Consider the following 22,562-nt stretch of genomic DNA (forward strand, 5'->3'; position numbering starts at 1 on the left):
TTTCTGATTATGAAGGAAAGACGGGTTCTTCCCTGGGGGCAATCATGCTGAATATAACCATAGGAACGGTGGCCCGCTCCACATTGTTCATTGTGGTTCCTTCAAAGGCCAATTACAATTTGCTGCTGGGGAGAGAATGGATTCATGGCGTGGGGGCAGTGCCCTCAACTTTGCACCAACGCATATCCATTTGGAAATCAGATGGGGTCGTCGAAAATGTACAAGCAGATCAAAGCTACTATTTAGCAGAGACAGGCTACGTTGGCAAGAAGAATTTCGAGAAGAGCTTAGCCACAATTGCTCCTTTGGACACAGTGGCCAATCAATATTTCAATCCATACTCAGAGTACTCAGTGACATTGGATCCCATCTGGGGGCTAAACCTCAATGAAGCTTGCAAACCTGATGCCATGAGTGGATGGCACAGTGATGAAGAAAAAGATGTCACTACTGAGTGGCAAAACAATGGTAAAGATGATTAATTCGAGCATAGCTCGAATTTCGGCTTACGCAGCCGAAAATAGAGTAAGAACGGCTTTAGAGGCCGCGAGAATGGCCAAAGAAATGGCTATTGATGAAGTTGATGTCTCAATTCTACCTGTCGAGATGATACTTCAGGAGGAGGCAACAACAAATAAGGATAACACGCGCTTGGAAGAAGACGAGGAGGGCGTCGAAGAATTCGAAGATCTCCGCAATTTGAGGCTAGATTGCATCTATGATGATAGCCCATTGGGTTTGGAGAAACCAGTGATCGACGTTTCCAAGAAAATGGAAGCACAGGATCCTTTGGAAGAAGTGGACTTGGGTGATGGCTCAGAGAAGAAACCAACATACATCAGCGCTCTTATTGACCCGGAGTTAAAGGATAGGATGGTGAAATTACTCAAAGAATTCAAAGACTGTTTCGCTTGGGATTACGATGAAATGCCAGGACTTAGTCGAGAACTGGTGGAATTGCAGTTACCCATCAAGGAGGATAAGAAACCAGTCAAGCAATTACCCAGGAGGTTTCATCCAGATGTGTTGGTAAAAATCAAGGAAGAAATCGAAAGGCTCCTTAAGTGCAAATTTATCAGAACAGCTCGATATGTGGATTGGTTAGCCAACGTGGTCCCGATGATCAAGAAGAATGGAAAGATGAGAGTTTGCATTGACTTTCGAGATCTTAACGCTGTCACTCCAAAGGATGAGTATCACATGCCCATTGCCGAGATGATGGTGGATTCCGCTGCTGGTCACGAATACTTAAGCTTGTTGGATGGTTATTCAGGCTACAACCAAATCTTCATAGCGGAAGAGGACGTGTCGAAGACAGCTTTTCGATGTCCTGGTGCCTTGGGGACATATGAGTGGGTGGTCATGCCATTTGGGTTGAAAAACGCTGGCTCGACCTACCAAAGGGTAATGAATACCATTTTTCCTGATTTTATTGAAACTTTTATGCAGGTTTACATCGATGATATTGTGGTGAAATCCCCATCAAGGGATGACCATTTATTGCATCTGAGGAAATCCTTTGAGAGGATGAGAAAATATGGCTTGAAAATGAACCCCCTTAAATGTGCCTTTGGTGTTATTGCAGGTGATTTTTTGGGTTTTGTGGTGCATAAAAAGGGCATTGAGATCAACAAAAATAAAGCTAAAGCCATTCTCTATACGAGTCCACCAACCAGCAAGAAGCAACTACAATCGTTACTGGGGAAGATTAACTTCCTGAGGAGATTCATTACCAACCTCAGCGAGAAGACCAAGTCATTTTCCTCGCTTCTTCGACTGAAGAAGGAAGATGTGTTTGTAAGATCAAGTTTTGATCTAGTAGTACAACTCTATGTTTTGATGATTACAAGTTAACCTTTTGATATGAACAATTGTGGTACTCTAACGTGTTTTTCTGAGTGTGCTATTTACAGGCTCTGACCCTGACTCAATTTCACACAAATCAGAAGCACTGTGTATAAAGGGTAACCCAAGCAACGCTTTCGCATTCACCATGTTCAGTATGAACAGTGGAAAAGCTTCAGAAGATCTGAAGCTATACAAACTCTGATGAGGACTCAGTCGCTAGAAGCTCTGATGATCCAGAAGTTCTGACAACCAAGAAACACTGAAGGTTCAGATGTTCCGATGGTGTAGAAGACTCTGAAGATCCAGAAGCTGAATAGTGGAAACTCTGAAGTCCAGAAGCAAGAAACTCTGAAGGCCATGTTCTTCCCTCTGAGTTCAGAATCAGAAGATACAATGGTCAGAGGATCTGTGCTTTCCCTCTGACTCTGATCAACCGGCTTCACAAGTTCCAATATGAAGTATTCCTCTGATCAGAAGTCTCCTAGGTTAAAAGGTCAAGTCGCTATCCAAGTACAAAAGCAAGTGTACCTTCCTGACGACCTACCTAACGTTCTCAGCCACAGCAGAAGCTGGATTTTCCAGAACTGCCCTCCAACGGTAGCATTTCCCATGCAACGCTCAACCATAATCCTTGGAGTATATATAGAGGCTGAAGATTGAAAGAAGCGGCTAGAAGAAGAGAAGTGAATACAAGAAGCAACACACGCGCAAGATATTCAAAATATTCTAAGCTTTCTTTCATCTTGTAATTTATTTAGTTTACACTCAGCTTATTCAGAAGCAAACCCTTGTAAACACCAACCTCAAACAGTTGTTTGATTTTCCTTTAGGAGATCAAGGTTGATCGGATCCTAGAGAAGACTAAGAGAGTGAATCTTAGTGTGAGCTAAGTCAGTGTAATTGTTAGTCACTTGTAGGTTTCAAGTGCAGTTGTAACTCTTACCTGATTAGTGGATTGCCTTCATTCTAAGAAGGAAGAAATCACCTTAACGGGTGGACTGGAGTAGCTTGAGTGATTTATCAAGTGAACCAGGATAAAATCCTTGTGTGCTTTTCTATCTCTATCTTTTGCATTTAGTTCTCGAAAAGATTTGTTAAAATCTTTAAGGTGGTAGTTTTGTACTGAAAACGTTATTCAAACCCCCCCTTTCTACCGTTTTTCATACCTTCAATTAGTATCAGAGCGCAAGTTCTGATTACCACACCTAACAGTGTTCAGTGATCCGGGCCGGTGTGAAAAACAATGGCTGCCACCACCAATGAAACTCAAAGAGATGGTTACAACGCAAAGCCTCCTATGTTCGATGGTCAAAGGTTCGAATATTGGAAAGATAGACTGGAAAGTTTCTTTCTGGGTTTCGATGCAGATCTCTGGGATATTATTGTGGATGGCTATGAGCGTCCAGTTGATGCAGATGGCAAAAAGATCCCAAGGTCAGAGATGTCTGCAGATCAAAAGAAGCTGTACTCACAAAATCATAAAGCAAGAGCAATTCTTCTAAGTGCTATCTCCTATGAGGAGTACCAGAAGATTACAGATCGTGAGTTTGCTAAAGGCATTTTTGATTCTCTGAAGATGTCTCATGAAGGAAACAAGAAAGTCAAAGAATCAAAGGCATTGTCTTTGATCCAAAAGTATGAATCCTTCATCATGGAGCCAAATGAGTCCATTGAAGAAATGTTCTCCAGATTTCAACTGCTTGTAGCTGGCATACGTCCTCTCAACAAGAGCTACACAACAAAAGATCACGTCATAAGGGTCATCAGGTGTCTTCCTGAAAGTTGGATGCCTTTGGTGACTTCAATAGAGCTCACGAGAGATGTTGAGAATATGAGTTTAGAAGAACTCATCAGCATTTTGAAATGCCATGAGCTGAAGCGCTCAGAGATGCAAGATCTCAGGAAAAAGTCCATAGCCTTGAAATCCAAATCTGAAAAGGCTAAGGTTGAGAAGTCAAAGGCTCTTCAAGCTGAAGAAGAAGAATCTGAAGAGGCATCAGAAGATTCTGATGAAGATGAGCTGACTCTGATCTCCAAGAGACTCAACCGCATCTGGAAGCACAGGCAGAGCAAGTTCAAAGGCTCTGGAAAGGCAAGAGGAAAGTCTGAATCCTCAGGTCAGAAGAAGTCATCAATCAAGGAAGTCACTTGCTTTGAGTGCAAAGAATCAGGGCACTACAAAAGTGACTGTCCAAAATTGAAGAAGGACAAGAAGCCAAAGAAGCACTTCAAGACCAAGAAGAGTCTGATGGTGACATTCGATGAATCAGAGTCAGAGGATGTTGACTCTGATGGTGAAGTCCAAGGACTCATGGCTATTGTCAAAGACAAAGGAACAGAGTCAAAGGAAGCTGTTGACTCTGACTCAGAATCAGAAGGAGATCCAGACTCTGACGATGAAAATGAGGTATTTGCTTCCTTCTCTACCTCTGAACTGAAACATGCTTTGTCTGATATCATGGATAAGTATAACTCCTTGTTGTCTAAGCATAAGAAGCTGAAAAAGAACTTATCTGCTGTTTCTAAAACTCCTTCTGAACATGAGAAAATCATATCTGATTTGAAAAATGATAACCATGCTTTAGTTAATTCTAACTCTGTGCTTAAGAATCAAATTGCAAAGTTAGAAGAAGTTATTGCCTGCGATGCCTCTGATAGTAAGCATGAATCTAAGTATGAAAAATCTTTTCAAAGATTCCTGGCTAAAAGCGTAGATAGAAGCTTAATGGCTTCAATGATCTATGGTGTAAGCAGAAATGGAATGCATGGCATTGGCTATTCTAAACCAATTAGAAATGAGCCTTCTGTGTCTAAAGCTAAATCCTTGTATGAATGCTTTGTTCCCTCTGGTACCATATTGCCTGATCCTGTACCTGCTGAAGTTGCTAAAAACCCTCTTAAAAAGGGATCTTTCTCTATGACTAAATATCATGCAAATATTCCTTTAAAATATCATGTTGAGACACCCAAGGTGATCAGAACCTTTGGGGTAACTAACAAAAGAGGACCCAGAAAGTGGGTACCTAAGGACAAGATTATCTATGTTGCAGATATCCTTGATAGCTCCACTGAAACACCAATCATGGTATCTGGACAGTGGATGCTCGCGTCACATGACGGGAGAAAAGCGTATGTTCCGAGAGCTGAAACTTAAGCCTGGAGGCGAAGTTGGCTTCGGAGGAAATGAATGTTGGGTCCAGGTGGGCCAGCATCCTGCCTGCAGGTAGCATTCGAAACGGGGCGCTGTCTGCTACGCTATAAGAAATAACGTTGCGCCCTCACTAACACCAATTGGTTTTGGCGTAGTGGTAAGCGCGTGATCCTACAATGAAAAGGGTAAAATTATTGGTACTGGTACTATTTGTGTAGATAGTAGTCCATGCATTGATAATGTTTTATTGGTAGACGGCTTAACACATAACTTATTGTCTATAAGTCAATTAGCTGACAAGGGTTATGATGTTATATTCAATCAAAAGTCCTGCCGGGCTGTAAGTCAGATCGATGGCTCTGTTCTGTTTAACAGCAAGAGGAAGAACAACATCTATAAGATCAGATTATCTGAGTTGGAGGCTCAGAATGTGAAGTTCCTTCTGTCTGTTAATGAAGAGCAGTGGGTATGGCATAGACGGTTAGGGCATGCCAGTATGAGAAAGATTTCTCAGCTGAGCAAGCTAAACCTTGTCAGGGGCTTACCCAATCTGAAGTTCGCTTCAGACGCTCTTTGTGAAGCATGTCAGAAAGGCAAATTCACAAAAGTCCCTTTCAAGGCAAAGAATGTTGTCTCAACCTCAAGGCCGTTAGAACTTCTGCATATCGACCTGTTTGGACCAGTGAAAACTGAGTCTATAGGTGGCAAGAGATATGGGATGGTTATCGTTGATGACTATAGCCGCTGGACATGGGTAAAGTTTCTAACCCGCAAGGATGAGTCTCATGCTGTGTTCTCTACCTTCATTGCTCAAGTGCAAAACGAGAAGGCTTGTAGAATTGTGCATGTCAGAAGTGACCATGGTGGAGAGTTTGAGAATGACAAGTTTGAGAGTCTGTTTGATTCCTATGGAATTACACATGATTTCTCTTGTCCCAGAACTCCTCAACAAAATGGTGTTGTTGAGAGGAAGAACAGAACTCTTCAGGAGATGGCTAGAACCATGCTCCAAGAAACTGGCATGGCTAAGCACTTTTGGGCAGAGGCAGTAAATACAGCATGTTACATTCAGAACAGAATCTCTGTGAGACCAATTCTGAATAAGACTCCTTATGAATTGTGGAAGAACATAAAACCCAACATTTCTTATTTTCATCCTTTTGGCTGTGTTTGTTATGTTCTCAATACTAAGGATAGATTGCATAAATTTGATGCTAAATCTTCTAAGTGTCTATTACTTGGTTATTCTGACAGATCTAAAGGTTTTAGATTTTATAATACTGATGCTAAGACTATTGAAGAATCTATTCATGTTAGATTTGATGATAAGCTTGACTCTGACCAGTCAAAGCTAGTTGAAAAGTTTGCAGATTTAAGCATTAATGTTTCTGACAAAGGCAAAGCTCCAGAGGAAGTTGAGCCAGAGGAAGATGAACCAGAGGAAGAAGCTGGTCCCTCTAACTCACAAACTCTGAAGAAGAGCAGAATCACTGCAGCTCATCCTAAGGAATTGATTCTGGGCAACAAAGATGAACCAGTCAGAACCAGATCTGCCTTCAGACCCTCTGAAGAGACCTTGCTGAGTCTGAAAGGATTGGTGTCCTTAATTGAACCCAAGTCCATAGATGAAGCTCTTCAGGACAAGGATTGGATTCTGGCCATGGAAGAAGAATTGAATCAATTCTCCAAGAACGATGTTTGGAGCTTAGTGAAGAAGCCTGAGAATGTCCATGTTATTGGAACGAAATGGGTATTCAGAAACAAGCTAAATGAGAAAGGAGATGTAGTCAGAAACAAGGCAAGGCTAGTTGCTCAAGGCTACAGCCAGCAGGAAGGAATAGACTACACTGAAACATTTGCTCCAGTAGCAAGACTGGAGGCAATCAGACTATTGATTTCTTTCTCAGTAAATCACAACATAGTTCTACATCAGATGGACGTAAAGAGTGCCTTCCTAAATGGTTATATCTCAGAGGAAGTCTATGTTCATCAACCCCCAGGTTTTGAAGATGAAAAGAAACCAGACCATGTGTTCAAATTGAAGAAATCACTCTACGGTCTGAAGCAAGCTCCCAGAGCATGGTATGAGAGACTTAGCTCATTCCTTCTGGAGAATGAGTTTGTAAGGGGTAAAGTAGATACAACTCTCTTTTGCAAGACTTATAAAGATGATATCTTAATTGTGCAAATTTATGTTGATGATATTATATTTGGTTCTGCTAATCAATCTCTATGCAAAGAATTTTCTGAGATGATGCAGGCTGAATTTGAGATGAGTATGATGGGAGAATTAAAGTACTTTCTGGGAATACAAGTTGATCAAACACCAGAAGGAACATATATCCATCAGAGCAAGTACACTAAAGAACTTCTGAAGAAGTTCAATATGCTGGAATCTACAGTGGCCAAGACTCCAATGCATCCAACATGCATTCTGGAAAAAGAAGATATAAGTGGTAAAGTATGTCAGAAGCTCTATCGTGGCATGATAGGTTCACTTCTATACTTAACTGCATCTAGGCCAGACATACTATTTAGTGTTCATTTATGTGCTCGTTTCCAATCAGATCCAAGGGAAACCCACTTAACTGCTGTTAAGAGGATCCTAAGGTATCTGAAAGGCACCACTAACCTTGGCTTGATGTATAAGAAAACATCAGAGTATAAGCTTTCAGGTTATTGTGATGCTGATTATGCTGGAGATAGAACAGAGAGAAAAAGTACTTCTGGAAATTGTCAATTTCTGGGAAGCAATCTAGTCTCATGGGCAAGCAAGAGGCAATCAACCATTGCTCTATCAACTGCAGAGGCAGAATATATCTCAGCAGCAATATGCAGCACTCAGATGCTCTGGATGAAACATCAGCTGGAGGATTATCAGATCCTTGAGAGCAATATCCCAATCTATTGTGATAACACTGTTGCAATTTCGTTGAGCAAGAACCCTATCTTGCACTCAAGGGCAAAGCACATTGAGGTAAAGTATCACTTCATTAGAGATTATGTGCAGAAGGGCGTACTTCTTCTGAAGTTTGTTGATACTGACCATCAATGGGCAGATATCTTTACAAAGCCCTTAGCTGAAGATAGATTTAATTTTATTATGAAGAATCTAAACATGGACTTTTGTCCAGAGTGAAGATAGATCAGAACCTCTGACTATGATACTTCTTGATCAGAAGATGTCTAGTCCAGAAGGTAACTCAATCAGAGTGTGTGTGCCCACTGGTACTGACTCTGAAGCTGAGACAACAACACGTGCGTCAGAATTTCTGATGCATAGTTCCTTGTGCCCGTGTGACAGTCTGTTGTGATTGCGTGTAGATATGCTTATCTCCTGTGTGTGATTGTGTATTTTACTGTTACTATCTATCTTTAATTTTCAACCGTTGATCTTAAAGTGCTTTTTGAATCAACAACGGTTATTTGATAAAACCCACTATACACACACGTTCTCTCTCACTTCCGGTTTTCACTCTCGCACTCCCTGCTTTTCAAAACCGCCTCCTTCGTGATTTCTCTCTCGATCTCTCTTCATCCTTCAAACTTCATCTTCTACCTCAAACCTTCAACCTCTTCAAAATGGTGAGACAAACCAGAAGATCTACTGCAGATGCACCTCAGTTCCCTCACATGGTAGTCGGTTTGGCAACGGGTCAACGGGGCTCTGAGAACCCAGCACAAGAACAAGCTCAAGCTCAAGAGGAGATTGTTCCTATTGCAGAACGGGGCTGTGCCGTTCACTGTGTATTTCCTCCTGAGGAACTCCAAGTCCTTGCAGAATGGAGATTCAACCTCGACAACTTGGCTGCAAATGGGTTTGATCTTCGTCCTGAAGTCCAAGCTCAAGGTTGGGGAAACTACTTCAATCGACTTCGAGGACCGGTGTATGAGAAGCTGGTAAAGGAATTCTGGAAGCACGCCGACTGTGATGACACTCAGGTGGTTTCTTACATACTGGGTAGGAAGATCATCATCACGGAGAAGTCATTCGTGAATCTGCTAGGTGCAGAAACTGCTCATGGGTATCGGTTCTCACTGACGGAATCGAAGCTGAAACCCAGAACCAAGGACATCGTCAACAAGGCCCTGTACACCACCTTCAAACCGGGCAAGACGAGCTACAAAGTGATGGACCTTCACCCCAAACTCAGGGTCTGGCACAAGATCCTGCTCAACTGCATCAATCAACGACCAAAGGGCAGTTCTCCAGACTACATCAACTTCAATCAGAAGGCGATGCTGTTCTTCATTCAAGACAAGGAGAAGATCTGCCTTCCCTACTTCCTGTTCTCCTATTTGAAGGAATGCATCCGGAAGTCTCGCACCACCTCCTCCATCAAGTCAGCCATCAAATATATCCCTTTTGGGAGGCTGCTCTCAGACTTTCTCATTGAAAGCAACTTGGTGCAAGATTTGATCAATGCTGGTTGCACAGAGGACTTGAGCACAATTGTTAGCGATGTCTTCACTGCCAACTCTCTGAAGAAGATGGGCTTAGTCCAGAAGAAGATTGCTCCTGCTCATGAGGACACATCTTCTGAGATCAGAGGCAGAAGAATGCCTCTGAATGACTACCCTCTGTGGACTCAAGCAGACCATCCTGAAGCCATCAGATGCTATGTTGAAGACCTCAGGGCTCAAGGATTCGAGATTGACCTTGATGATTTCGTCAGCAGACTTCCACCAGCTCCAGAGTTTCCTTCTCCTCCCAAGAAGAAAACCAAGAGGAAGATGGTTCTGGACGAATCCTCAGAGGAATCTGATGTCCCTCTGGTCAAGAAGGCGAAGAGCAAGCCTGATGATGATGATGGTGATGATAGTGAGGATGGTCCTCCAAAGAAGAAGCAGAAGAAAGTCAGAATTGTGGTGAAGCCTACTCGGGTGGAACCAGCTGCTGCAGAGGTCAGAAGGACTGAAGCTCCTGCCAGAGTGACTCGATCATCAGCACATACAAGTAAGCCTGCACTTACCTCTGATGATGATTGAATTTATTTGATGCACTCCCAATTTCTGCCTTACTCCAACACTCTTCAAATCCCCTCACTCCTATTCCTGAATCCCAGCCAGCCGCACAAACCACCTCTCCACCACATTCCCCAAGATCTTCATTCTTTCAACCTTCTCCTACTGAAGCACCACTCTGGAACTTGCTTCAGAACCAACCCTCTAGGTCAGAAGATCCAACCTCTCTCCTTACCATTCCATACGACCCATTACTTTCTGAACCCATCATCCAAAACCAACCAGAACCCAAACCAACAGATCCACAACCCAGAACGTCTGATCACTCTGCTCCCAGAGCATCAGCACGTCCTGCTGTCAGAACCACGGATACAGACTCTTCATCAGCCTTCACACCTGTATCCTTCCCCATCAATGTCATTGACTCTCCTCCCTCCAATACCTCTGAATCACTTAGAAAATTCATGGAGGTTAGGAAAGAGAAGGTATCTGCCTTGGAAGAATATTACCTTACCTGTCCAAGCCCTAGGCAATATCCTGGCCCTAGACCTGAACGTCTAGTTGACCCAGATGAACCTATCTTGGCCAATCCTATCCAAGAGGCAGACCCCTTAGTCCAACAGGCTCACCCTGTCCCTGACCAACAAGAGCCAATTCAACCAGACCCTGAACCTGAACAATCAGTATCTAACCAATCCTCGGTTAGATCACCTCACCCTCTGGTTGAAACTTCAGACCCTCACCGTGGAACCTCTGAACCCAATGCTCCCATAATTAACATTGGTTCTCCACAAGGTGCCTCTGAAGCTCATAGCAGCAATCACCCAGCCTCTCCTGCACCCAACCTCTCCATCATTCCCTATACTCACCTTCAACCCACATCTCTCTCTGAGTGCATCAATATTTTCAATCATGAAGCCTCCTTGAGGCTCCGCAATGTGCACGGTCAGACTGACCTCAGTGAGAATGCTGAAAATGTGGCTGATGAGTGGAACAATTTGAGCACTTGGCTGGTGGCTCAGTTTCCCGTTATGCTGCAGCTCCTGCATGCAGAGGGAAGTCAGAGCATTGAGGCTGCAAAGCAAAGGTTTGCTAGGAGGGTGGCTCTTCATGAACTCGAACAGAGAACCAAGCTTCTTGAAGCCATTGACGAAGCCAAGAGACAGAAAGAACAAGAAGAAGAAGCTGCCCGTCAAGCAGCAGCTCAGGCTGAACAAGCCAGACTTGAGGCAGAACGTCTTGAAGCTGAGGCTGAGGCAGAGCGACTTGCACCAGTTATGTTTACTCCTGCTGCTTCTGCTTCCATTCCAGAACCTCAAGCTGCTCAGAACGTTCCTTCCAGCTCTACTCCGACAAGCTCATCCAGACTCGACATCATGGAACAACGTCTTGACACTCATGAATCCATGCTGATTGAGATGAAGCACATGATGATGGAACTTCTGCGCCGTACTGACAAATCTTAGTTTTTTAGGATCTCTTCTTTTTCTTCCTTTTCCTTTTTATTTAACGTTGTTTTATTTAAACTCTGCTTATTTACTTCCTTTAATTTGTTCATTTGTGATTCTATATGCATATATCTATATATATTTGTGTCACATATGTTTGCAAAACCTGTTTTATTCATAATTGTTCTATGTTTACATCATAATTCTTTCCATCATACATTATTCCCTATATCTAGAATGGAGGATCCTTCCTCATTCTTCTGCATTCTTGGCGCTGCTCCACTCTTTCCTTCTCCAGACGATCCAATGCATACTCTATGTTGCCGAGTTTGATGCTCAGATCATCTTTTTCTAGACTATCTTCTGTCGTCTTGAGTCTCTTTTCCACAGTCTCCTTCTCTTCCAGCAGATTCAGCTCCCGCTGGCAAAGCTCCTGAATCTCTTCCACGAAGCAGAGGAACTCCTTCAGATCTTTCTCCATCTCTGGACCAAGATCTTCTTCAAGCAGTGTCTTCGTCAGCTCTTGTATGGTCTTTGTACCATCGGGATGCCTAATATTGAGGAACATATCTTCCTCAAACGCCTTCCTTCTGAGCTCTTCTAATGCCATTCTGTATGATGCCATTTTTCTTACTGAAAATTATTCGAGATGTGAAGCTTACCTTTCTCTCCAACGCTTTATATAGGTTTCACTTTCTCTCTGAAAGTTATTGCTCTTACAGTTTCTCGAGGTTAAGTTCTTGGTAACTGACCCTTCTATTTACTCACTTGACCGGTGGTAAACGTTCATCCCTTGCATTAACTCCTCTATTTATTATCGCCTCACTCTGATTCTTACATCGTCTTCATTTTCTTTAAACTTAGACCTTCTCTAAGGGGGAGTACCTTGTACTTCAAGCTAAGTTTTTCACACCCCGAGCTTTTTGCTTATGACAAAAAGGGGGAGTAAACCCAGTTTTTGATGTGTAAGATGTGTTAGTGTGACTTATTTTTCTTTTGGAGATTTTAAGAGTTCCACCTTCATGACCATAGATGTGTCACTGGGCAAATACAAGGAATACATTTCACTTCTTCTGAAGTGATTCTAAGTTGACTCTGATACCCAAGACTCTGATACCTTGTCCATGACTCTGATCACTTATGCGCTCTGATTATTCGTTTTTCATCTATGTCATAAGCTTTTCACTCTGAACTCTTATATGATTTAGCTCAGAATCTAGACTTTACTAACGTTTTCATCAAGTATTAGATTCAGGGGGAGCTAAGCTCAGAATCAAGCAGTGACTTGAATTCAGAATGAGCAAGATAAACTATTCACATCAGGATAAGTCTTATTCTATATCTCTAAACTCTGAGTGAATTCAGTTTAATGTTTAAGAATTGTTCATCAAAAATCTTAGTTTTGTCATCATCAAAAAGGGGGAGATTGTAAGATCAAGTTTTGATCTAGTAGTACAACTCTATGTTTTGATGATTACAAGTTAACCTTTTGATATGAACAATTGTGGTACTCTAACGTGTTTTTCTGAGTGTGCTATTTACAGGCTCTGACCCTGACTCAATTTCACACAAATCAGAAGCACTGTGTATAAAGGGTAACCCAAGCAACGCTTTCGCATTCACCATGTTCAGTATGAACAGTGGAAAAGCTTCAGAAGATCTGAAGCTATACAAACTCTGATGAGGACTCAGTCGCTAGAAGCTCTGATGATCCAGAAGTTCTGACAACCAAGAAACACTGAAGGTTCAGATGTTCCGATGGTGTAGAAGACTCTGAAGATCCAGAAGCTGAATAGTGGAAACTCTGAAGTCCAGAAGCAAGAAACTCTGAAGGCCATGTTCTTCCCTCTGAGTTCAGAATCAGAAGATACAATGGTCAGAGGATCTGTGCTTTCCCTCTGACTCTGATCAACCGGCTTCACAAGTTCCAATATGAAGTATTCCTCTGATCAGAAGTCTCCTAGGTTAAAAGGTCAAGTCGCTATCCAAGTACAAAAGCAAGTGTACCTTCCTGACGACCTACCTAACGTTCTCAGCCACAGCAGAAGCTGGATTTTCCAGAACTGCCCTCCAACGGTAGCATTTCCCATGCAACGCTCAACCCTAATCCTTGGAGTATATATAGAGGCTGAAGATTGAAAGAAGCGGCTAGAAGAAGAGAAGTGAATACAAGAAGCAACACACGCGCAAGATATTCAAAATATTCTAAGCTTTCTTTCATCTTGTAATTTATTTAGTTTACACTCAGCTTATTCAGAAGCAAACCCTTGTAAACACCAACCTCAAACAGTTGTTTGATTTTCCTTTAGGAGATCAAGGTTGATCGGATCCTAGAGAAGACTAAGAGAGTGAATCTTAGTGTGAGCTAAGTCAGTGTAATTGTTAGTCACTTGTAGGTTTCAAGTGCAGTTGTAACTCTTACCTGATTAGTGGATTGCCTTCATTCTAAGAAGGAAGAAATCACCTTAACGGGTGGACTGGAGTAGCTTGAGTGATTTATCAAGTGAACCAGGATAAAATCCTTGTGTGCTTTTCTATCTCTATCTTTTGCATTTAGTTCTCGAAAAGATTTGTTAAAATCTTTAAGGTGGTAGTTTTGTACTGAAAACGTTATTCAAACCCCCCCTTTCTACCGTTTTTCATACCTTCAGTGTTCCGTTGGGAAGCAGAGCACCAAAAGGCATTTGATGAACTCAAAGAGTACCTGTCCAACCCACCTGTGATGGTACCGCCCGTAAGAGGGAGGCCAATGAAGTTGTATATCTCTGCCACAGATGAAACCATTGGAAGCATGCCATGTTTTACTTAAGTAGGGTGTTGAATGGCGCAGAAACTCGATACACCATGATCGAGAAATTGTGCTTATGCTTGTACTTCTCTTGTGTAAAGCTGAAATATTATATAAAGTCAATCGATGTAATGGTTTTTTCTCATTATGATATAATAAAGCACATGTTATCCAAACCTATCTTGCACAGTCGAATTGGTAAATGGGCTTTGGCCCTAACCGAATATTCACTAACTTATGCCCCATTAAAAGCAATTAAGGGGCAAGCAGTGGCTGATTTCTTGGCGGATCATACTCTGCCTAAAGAAATCATAACTTGCGTAGGCATCCAGCCTTGGAAGTTATTTTTCGACGGTTCTAGCCATAAAGATGGAACCGGAATTGGAATGTTCATAGTGTCCCCGCAGGGCATCCCCACTAAATTCAAATTTAGAATCAAGGATAATTGCTCAAATAATGAATTTGAGTATGAGGCGTTAATATCAGGCCTCGAGATCTTGCTAGCTCTTGGGGCAAAGAACGTTGTCGTAAAAGGAGATTCTGAGTTGGTAGTAAAGCAGCTCACCAAAGAATACAAGTGTGTTAGCGAGAATTTAGCCAGATATTATGTAAAAGCAAATAATTTGTTGGCTAAATTCAACGAGGCTGGAATAGGTCACGTTCCTAGAATAGATAACCAAGAAGCCAATGAATTGGCGCAGATAGATTCTGGGTACAGGATAGATAAACTAAAATTGAAAGAGTTAATTAAGATCAAAGAAAAGCTGAGCCCTTTGGATCTCGACATTATGGTTATTGATAACCTAACCCCAATGATTGGAGAAAGCCAATTGTCGAGTACTTGCAGAACCCAGTAGGGTCGACTGATAGAAAAGTCAAGTACAGGGCTCTAAGTTATACCATCCTAGGCAACAAGTTGTTCAAAAAGAACGTCGACGGCACATTGTTGAAATGTTTAAGCGAGGGCGACGCATTCATAGCCGTATTAGCCGCTCACGATGGCCTGTGTGGCGCTCACCAAGCAGGGGCAAAAATGAAATGGATCCTGTTTAGGCAAGGTTTGTATTGGCCAACTATCATGAAAGATTGCATCGAATATGCAAAAGGCTGTCAAGATTGTCAGAAACATTCAGGAATCCAACACGTGCCAGCTAGCGAATTACATTCTGTTATCAAGCCATGGCCTTTTAGGGGATGGGCAATAGACTTAATTGGCGAGATTCACCCAGCCTCATCAAGGCAGCACAAATATATCATTGTGGCAGTCGACTATTTCACTAAATGGGTCGAAGCCATTCCACTACAGAACGTGACACAAGAAACGGTGATCGAATTTATACAGAACCACATTGTGTATCGATTTGGATTACCAGAGTTAATCACGACGGACCAAGGCATAGTGTTCGTGGGACGCAAAGTGGCGGCCTTTGCAGAATCCTGGGGCATCAAGCTTTTAACTTCGACCCCTTACTACGCTCAGGCGAATGGCCAAGTAGAGGCGGCCAATAAAATTCTAATAAGCTTAATCAAAAAGCATGTGGGTCGAAAACCAAAAAGCTGGCATGAGTCTTTGAGCCAAGTCCTGTGGGCTTACAGGAATTCACCAAGGGAAGCGACAGGAACAACACCTTTTCAACTTGCCTATGGCCAAGAAGCCGTGCTGCCCGCAGAAGTATATTTGCAATCGTGTAGAATTGAAAGACAAGAGGAAATCCCAAGTGAAGTTTACTGGAATATGATGCTAGATGAATTGGTTAACCTCGACGAAGAAAGAATCTCGGCACAAGACGTTCTAACAAGACAAAAGGATCGCATAGCTAAAGCGTACAATAAAAAGGTTAAAGATCGATCTTTTGTCACAGGAGACTACGTGTGGAAAGTTATCCTCCCAATGGATAAGAAGGATAGGGCTTACGGGAAATGGACCCCCAATTGGGAAGGGCCATTTAAAGTCGAAAAAACATTACCTAATAATGCTTACGTGATTAAGGAATTGAGCAATCAGCGTCAGTGTGTTACGGTAAATGGCAAGTATCTAAAAGCATATAAGCCAATGTTGCATGAAATCAAAATTGAATAAAAGACAAACGTCGAGATTGCCAAATCGAATTCATTAGTCAAAAAGAGCATTACAGGTATGGCAAAATACAAATAAACTAGAACCCTAAAACGGAAGGCTGGCTTTGTATCCGTCATATCTAGCTTGCATGGGTGCTAATCGATCCACCAGTGCCGCCATCTGGCCCTCAAGTCGAGCCTTCTTTTGGCGAGCAGCCAGGTCTTCAAAGGAGACCACAGACATCTCGACGGCTAGTCGAACGAGACCTTCCGGGTCTTGCTGGTCCAAAGAGGCCTGGAGAAAATCGAATTTCTCCTTCCATTCATCAATTTGGTATTCCTGAAAGAACGCCATTACCGAAAGCTCCCTGAACTCTTCAAACAGGGGCTTGGCTTCCAAGAGTAGCCCCTGGAATTCCTGAAGAGGAATTCTAACACGTGCAATGATGGGCCTGTGAAGCAGTTGATCAATGAGTCCTAAAAGCTCATCAAGGCAAGAAGAAGATTCATACAGGCTCTGAAAAAGGTTATCCTGGAACCAGGTCTTTGATACGACGAAGAATGAGCCTGCTATCCATAGTCAAAGATGGAAGGTCCTCGGTAGCAGGAAGAAGATGAGAATGGAAGAAAGAGAAGTTACTGATGAGAAAAGAGTAAAAAACAACTTCATTTATAATAGAGATGTAACAAACAGCCGCATTAATGCAGGGCATGCAGTTGCCAAAGCATCAGCCAAACACGGCAAGCCACGTCAGCCACTACCGTAAGTGGAGGAAGTTCTTAAGTCGTTGAACAAGAACGTGATAAAAGAGTGTCATAAATTACCGTGGTTTCCAAGGAGGTTTGGAAGATGAAAAGTTAGATTAGATGCCAAGCTAAATGGTATGAAACTCAGCAATACAACGCAGGAAGTATTTTAACAAGGGAATGAAACATCGACAATAAAATGCAATCGGAAAGTAAAGCATGTCGAATATCACCAATACGAAATTCATTCATTGTTAAATGTCAAACAGAGTTACAAGAATGGACATTACAATATTGGCAACAAAGGCCACATAAACCCATGGCCACTACAACAAGTAAAAATCACGAGATCTAAACCCTCGACTTGAAGGCTTCAAGCTGAACCCTGGCAGCAGCAATCCTGGAATCCAAGCTTTGCTTCACACGCTGTTCCGCTGCAACCTCCTTAGAGAGTTGAGATGTCGACAACATCACATTTGTGCACTCGGCAGCTAGAGTGTTTAGCCGGGAATTCACAGCCGGGCCTTCATCAATCAACGTTGCTCTCTGCTTCTCGAGCCTTGCCACCTCCCTTTGAAGCTCATCCAGGCGAGCATCAACACTTGACAACTCAGCCACTATAAGAGTTTTCCTAGCAGTCAGCTTGAGAATTTCATCTTTCGCAGGCAAGAGTCCATTGGTGTTGGAAGCCACTTGTGTCTTTTTGGTCTCGATGAGTCGCTCCACCGTAATGGCCTTGTCAAGTGTGGCCAAGATATCGACCAAGAGAGTCTGAAGCTCGACGAGAACATCTGCCCGAATTTGGTCAAGTCGCTGACCCAAGAAGAAGGCAAGCAGCCCTTTAACTTCCTGGCCTAGTTGAGGGTTAGCCCGGATCCCGTCGATGAAGCCTTCATCGAAAATCAGTCCTTTCAACTTACTGAAAGCTTCCTCAATCTGGCTCTCATTAACTACGCCACCAGATTGAGCAGTCTCAGTAGTTTCAGCTTGGCATGGCGGAGAATCGAGATCCAGAGTGCTATCAAAGAAGCTCTGAAAGATGGAAAGAGGATCTTCAACCAAAAGAGCACTAAGCCTCTCACCTGAAGTGTGGGAAGAAGCAGCTATCTTAGAAGAAGCTGAACCTCCCTTAGCATGAGGAGAAAGCAAAGCGACCCTGGCATCCTGTTGAAGCTGTTGGGGAGAAGGTTCAGAATGAGTCGAGGCCGGAACATCAGCCTTTGGTGGGAGCATATAACACCAATCCCCCGGTCAGGCTGAATGATTGGGGGCACTTGACCTTCACCACTCTGTACCTCGACATGTGGCGCATTCTCTTCACGAGCAGGGGAAGACACGTTCTGAATATCCTGCAGAGGAAAATTAGAAAGGTTATCTTGACATTCTTTGGTATAATAGGGTTCACAACCAGGATGCTGCCAAGCGATTGGTTTCGAGTTAAAATAGAATGTCAACTTGTCCCACACAGGGTCCGACTCATTAGAGTCAAAACTCGAGCTCGAGGATTCTAAACTGCTCAAAGAGCTAGACGGAACAACTGGTGGGGGTTTAGAAGAAAACCATGTGGCTCGAGGCACAACCATTTTAGACATGCCAACCCTCTGAAGAATAAAAGTGGAAATGATTGAGAGGGAAGAAAAGAAAGCAAATTAAGACAAGATGTGAATCATAATGATTTACCTTAGGGCCAGACTCTTTGAGAGGACTGGAACTGGTTGAACTCTTGGAGTGGCGGGAAGAGGAGCTGCCAGACTTACGACTAGACTTCTTCCTGGATGTCTTCTTGGCCGAAGCCATCTCGACAGGAATAGGTGTAGTGCCTTGAAGAAGAGGGCTGGAAGCTTGCTGATCAACACCCTGATCACCACCTTGCTGCATTTCCTCATGTTGGCTGGCTAACTTGGCCGGGGAAGGATTTCCCACAGCAAGTTCACCAGCACCTTTAGTCCTTTTCTGGCTTGCAGAAGTGGTAGGTGTGGCCCCTCGTTTTCGACTCTGAAACAAAAGGCAAAAGATCACAAAGGTATATATCGAATAAAGATCAAATTAAAGCTTCACAGTTTCAGTATTACCTTAGGCATCTTGAGCTTATCCGCCAGAGTAACATCATCATCATCATCCTCAACCTCGATTGTAGCAGAAGTCACCCGGGGAGAAGCTTGAGGGGTTGGTAGAGGAATTGGCTCAGCTACAAAAGAAAAACAAAGAAAAATTAAGCCATAAGTATCGCAAAGATGCCAGGTCGAAATGATTACCTTGACCAATAAGTGTTCTTATCGATATGTGGTTGAAGATTTCGACCGGCACATGTAGAGGAAAATTCCATAAGTAACGCTTGGTCCAGGTTACCCGCTTTCGAGGGGACAATGCGCTATGGTAACAGTTTTTGATACTTACGTGGTCAACCCATTTAGGAAGCACCACTGGAAAGGCCAAAGCATACTTACAAGTAGGCAATGGTGGGAACCTAAAGCCCGTTTTTCGAATAATGAAAGAAAGACCATCCTCATTAGAGGGAATGCTCAATCGAGTTTTCTTGGCTTTAGCTTCCCACATTTGCCTTAGAACTTGAGCTGCTTTGGCAACAGTCTCCTGAAGTCGAGGACCCGGAAAGTATACTACACCAAAGAATTGTTGGAAAGCGTTGATCTCAGACGTATGCATACCTTTGGTCTTCTTCGGAGCCTGCTTCTGCAAAAGAAAAATATTCGTTATGCGCTGGAAGCAATCTTCAATCGGTGTCGAAATATCATGCCAATAAGCAGACCACCAAGCCTTAAACGCCTGGGTGACGTAAAAAGATGGAGCAAAATTGAAAGGGCTCAGGCCAAGCAGCTCCTCCTCGTTGTAATAGCTAATAGTAGTGTCGAAGGCACTACGTTTGGTGATGGTGCCAGGATAGAGGACAAGGGATTGGTCGAACAAAGTATTGGGCAAATCTTGGCTCAGCCCAAATTGTCGAGACACAAGCTGAGGATTGTAGCCACACAGAGTGAAGTCATTGCTGGCAAAGTTGATAGTCAACACCCTGGGGGATAATATAGTTTGCCAAAGCTCGATTTGATGCTGAGAGAGGTTCTCTGAGCCAGGAAGGTTGGGATAAGAATTCCTCAGCCACTAAGGGCCATAAGAAGGTTTGTGATGTAAAGCCCGAGCGAAAACGTTTCAGCTCGAAAAACATGGTGAAATACTTCTTAAAGTCAGCTTCAAAAGTGGAAGCGTCATAAGGGGGAGTTAGGGCTTCAAGCCTGAAAGCATCAACCCTTGTGTTAGACACCACGGGGGAAGGGTTCTTGGCCGGAAGAAATGATTCGAAGACCGCATTCATCCAAAGCTGAAGTAGCCAGAAAGGACCGACTGCATTCAAAGACACAACCTTAGGATCTCGAATGTCGACTATCGCTTCATTGATCATCTGATAAAGATTTCCAAGCACAAGCCTGGCCATAGCGATAGTTCGACCCTCATGTAACAAATTGGCCAAAGGAAGAAGCTTAGCTGGAATCCTCAAGGATTTGGTGCAGAACACATAGGCAGAAAGCCAATACAGAAGAAACGTGACGTGCTCAGCGTCGGAGACTTCACCATTCTCGACATAGTGATCCTTAATAAACTTACTGAAAGCTACGTTGTCCGTCAGAATGGCGATGGGTTTGGTGGGGGCAGCAGAGGAATGGTAATCATCACCCACCACCCAAAGGCTAGTAATGGCAACAACATCAAGGAGAGTGGGAGAAAGCATACCAAAGGGGACATGGAAGCTATTGGTAGACCGCTCCCAAAAGAAAAGAGAACTCAAAAGCATGGCAGGATTGTAAGAGATCGGCGACCTCGATAACTGAATGAGGTCGAAAATCCCAGCGACTTTCCAATGCCCAGACTTACTAGCCTCCACCCTGTCAAGCCATTTCAAATAGGCTCCATCACTAGTAGTTGGATTAGGCGGTGCAGACCTAAAAGTCCTCTTGGGATCTTTCAGGAAGGGCAAGCAGTAAGAGGGTCGAAATGCAAGAACAAGCTCATCCCCACGAACACTGGGGTGAAACTGCTCATAACCCTCAGGAAGACTATTAGGCCTGCCCTTCTTCGCCTTCTTCAAAGGACCTAAAATGGCACGCAAAGTGCCATTAACAGAAATAGGGATGAATACCTGAGATTTCCAGATAGCCCTTTTCTCCACCTCGTACGGTGGGTCTGGAATGGGAACGCGTTTGGCCTCGTTCATCTCACAAGCAGCGGCCAAGGGAATAACGTTGTCAGAACTGGAAGCCATGGAGACAGTCAAAAAATGCACCAGAGAAGCAGAAACCAGTCGATTGAAGATGATCGCAAGTAAAATCAGGCAAATCTTGAATGTTTGAAAAGTTGTAAAGCTTGCAAAGAATCAACAATGGCGTATTTATAGGCAAATGAAGAAGCGGACGTGAAGCTGCATTATGGGATGGTGCATAAAAAAAATTTTGAAATCCAACGGTTATTTTATTATATAACCGCAAAACCCTAACATAAAGGCTAAAAAGGGGCCATGATTACCCTAAGATAGAGACGGCAGATGACAGACGAAGTCAGACGCTAAAGCTTCTGATTGGGGCAAAAGTCAAAACGATAGGATCTCTGATGGGACTTGAAGTCAGAAAGTTAAAAGTCGCGAACAGTCGTCAAGCTCCGTTCGAAATTCACGAGCAAAAAATGCTTGATCCCTCCAAGGCCTGGTAGTCGAGAATCAACATTTTTGGGGGGCATCTGTAACACCCCGATTTCGGTGGCGTCACTTTAGTAACCAAAAGTAAACTTAATGCGGAAATACGTGAATATTTTTTTTTTTCCGATATAATAACTAAGACAAGACTGAAATAAATAAAACCCAAATGCGAAAGGTAACAGAACTAATACACAATACATATAACATTCCCCGCTGTAAGTAGCGACCTCGTCACGAGTAACCTCTAGTGACGGAAAGTAGAAAAGTGTAACGCCCGTAGGCAAAATGTACAATCCCCAAAATGATAGGTCAAGTGTCAGCAACACAAGCCCTCCAAAAATAAGAATAAGTCAGAGCTATGACACTAACACCCAACCTTAATAGACTCTAATCACCCATCCCCCATACTTCCATCATCGACTCCCATCTGGTCATGCATGAAGTCCGGGTCCACGTCGAAGGCTCAATAGTAGTTCGCTCCGGGTCTTCCCCGAACGACGAGGAATCACTGAAGAATCCACCAACGACATCTGACAAAAAGGGCATACATAGCCCCCCAAACACAGGTAGCACGTGCAAGGGTCAACTTACGGAATATAGGATAGAGAATACAAGACACAAGATAAAGTATAAGGGGTATATATATATATATGTTGTCTATATACATATAAGTTCTGCATTGTCTACCCTAAGGTTTAAACATAGCATGTTATCAAATCTCTAGTACAATTCCATCATCAAAGCACATAACGATATCTATCAACATCTACTCATCAAAACACATAACGATGTTTATCAACATCAACTCATCAAAACACATAACGATACAATTAGAGTGCATGATATGTCAATGCA

At 43.0% G+C, this 22,562-nt stretch overlaps 1 protein-coding gene across 1 annotated transcript; it reads left to right on the forward strand.

The window, feature by feature from the left end:
• Positions 1–552: 552 nt before the first annotated feature.
• On the forward strand, positions 553–16,280 carry LOC130736496 (uncharacterized). Its single transcript, XM_057588321.1, has 2 exons — positions 553–736; positions 15,574–16,280. The coding sequence occupies exons 1-2, from the start codon at positions 553–555 to the stop codon at positions 16,278–16,280; spliced, it is 891 nt and encodes a 296-aa protein (XP_057444304.1).
• The last annotated feature ends 6,282 nt before the right edge of the window (positions 16,281–22,562 follow it).

This window comes from Lotus japonicus, chromosome 2 (assembly GCF_012489685.1).
Source record: "Lotus japonicus ecotype B-129 chromosome 2, LjGifu_v1.2".
NCBI lineage: Eukaryota > Viridiplantae > Streptophyta > Magnoliopsida > Fabales > Fabaceae > Lotus > Lotus japonicus.

Excerpts from the sequence above, each read along its gene's own strand:
- LOC130736496 (XM_057588321.1), top strand. The coding sequence starts at position 553 with ATGGCCAAAGAAATGGCTATTGATGAAGTTGATGTCTCAATTCTACCT. Across the intron at positions 737-15,573 it reads CTATGATGATAGCCCATTGG|AGTTAATCACGACGGACCAA; the intron begins GTTTGGAGAAAC and ends TTGGATTACCAG.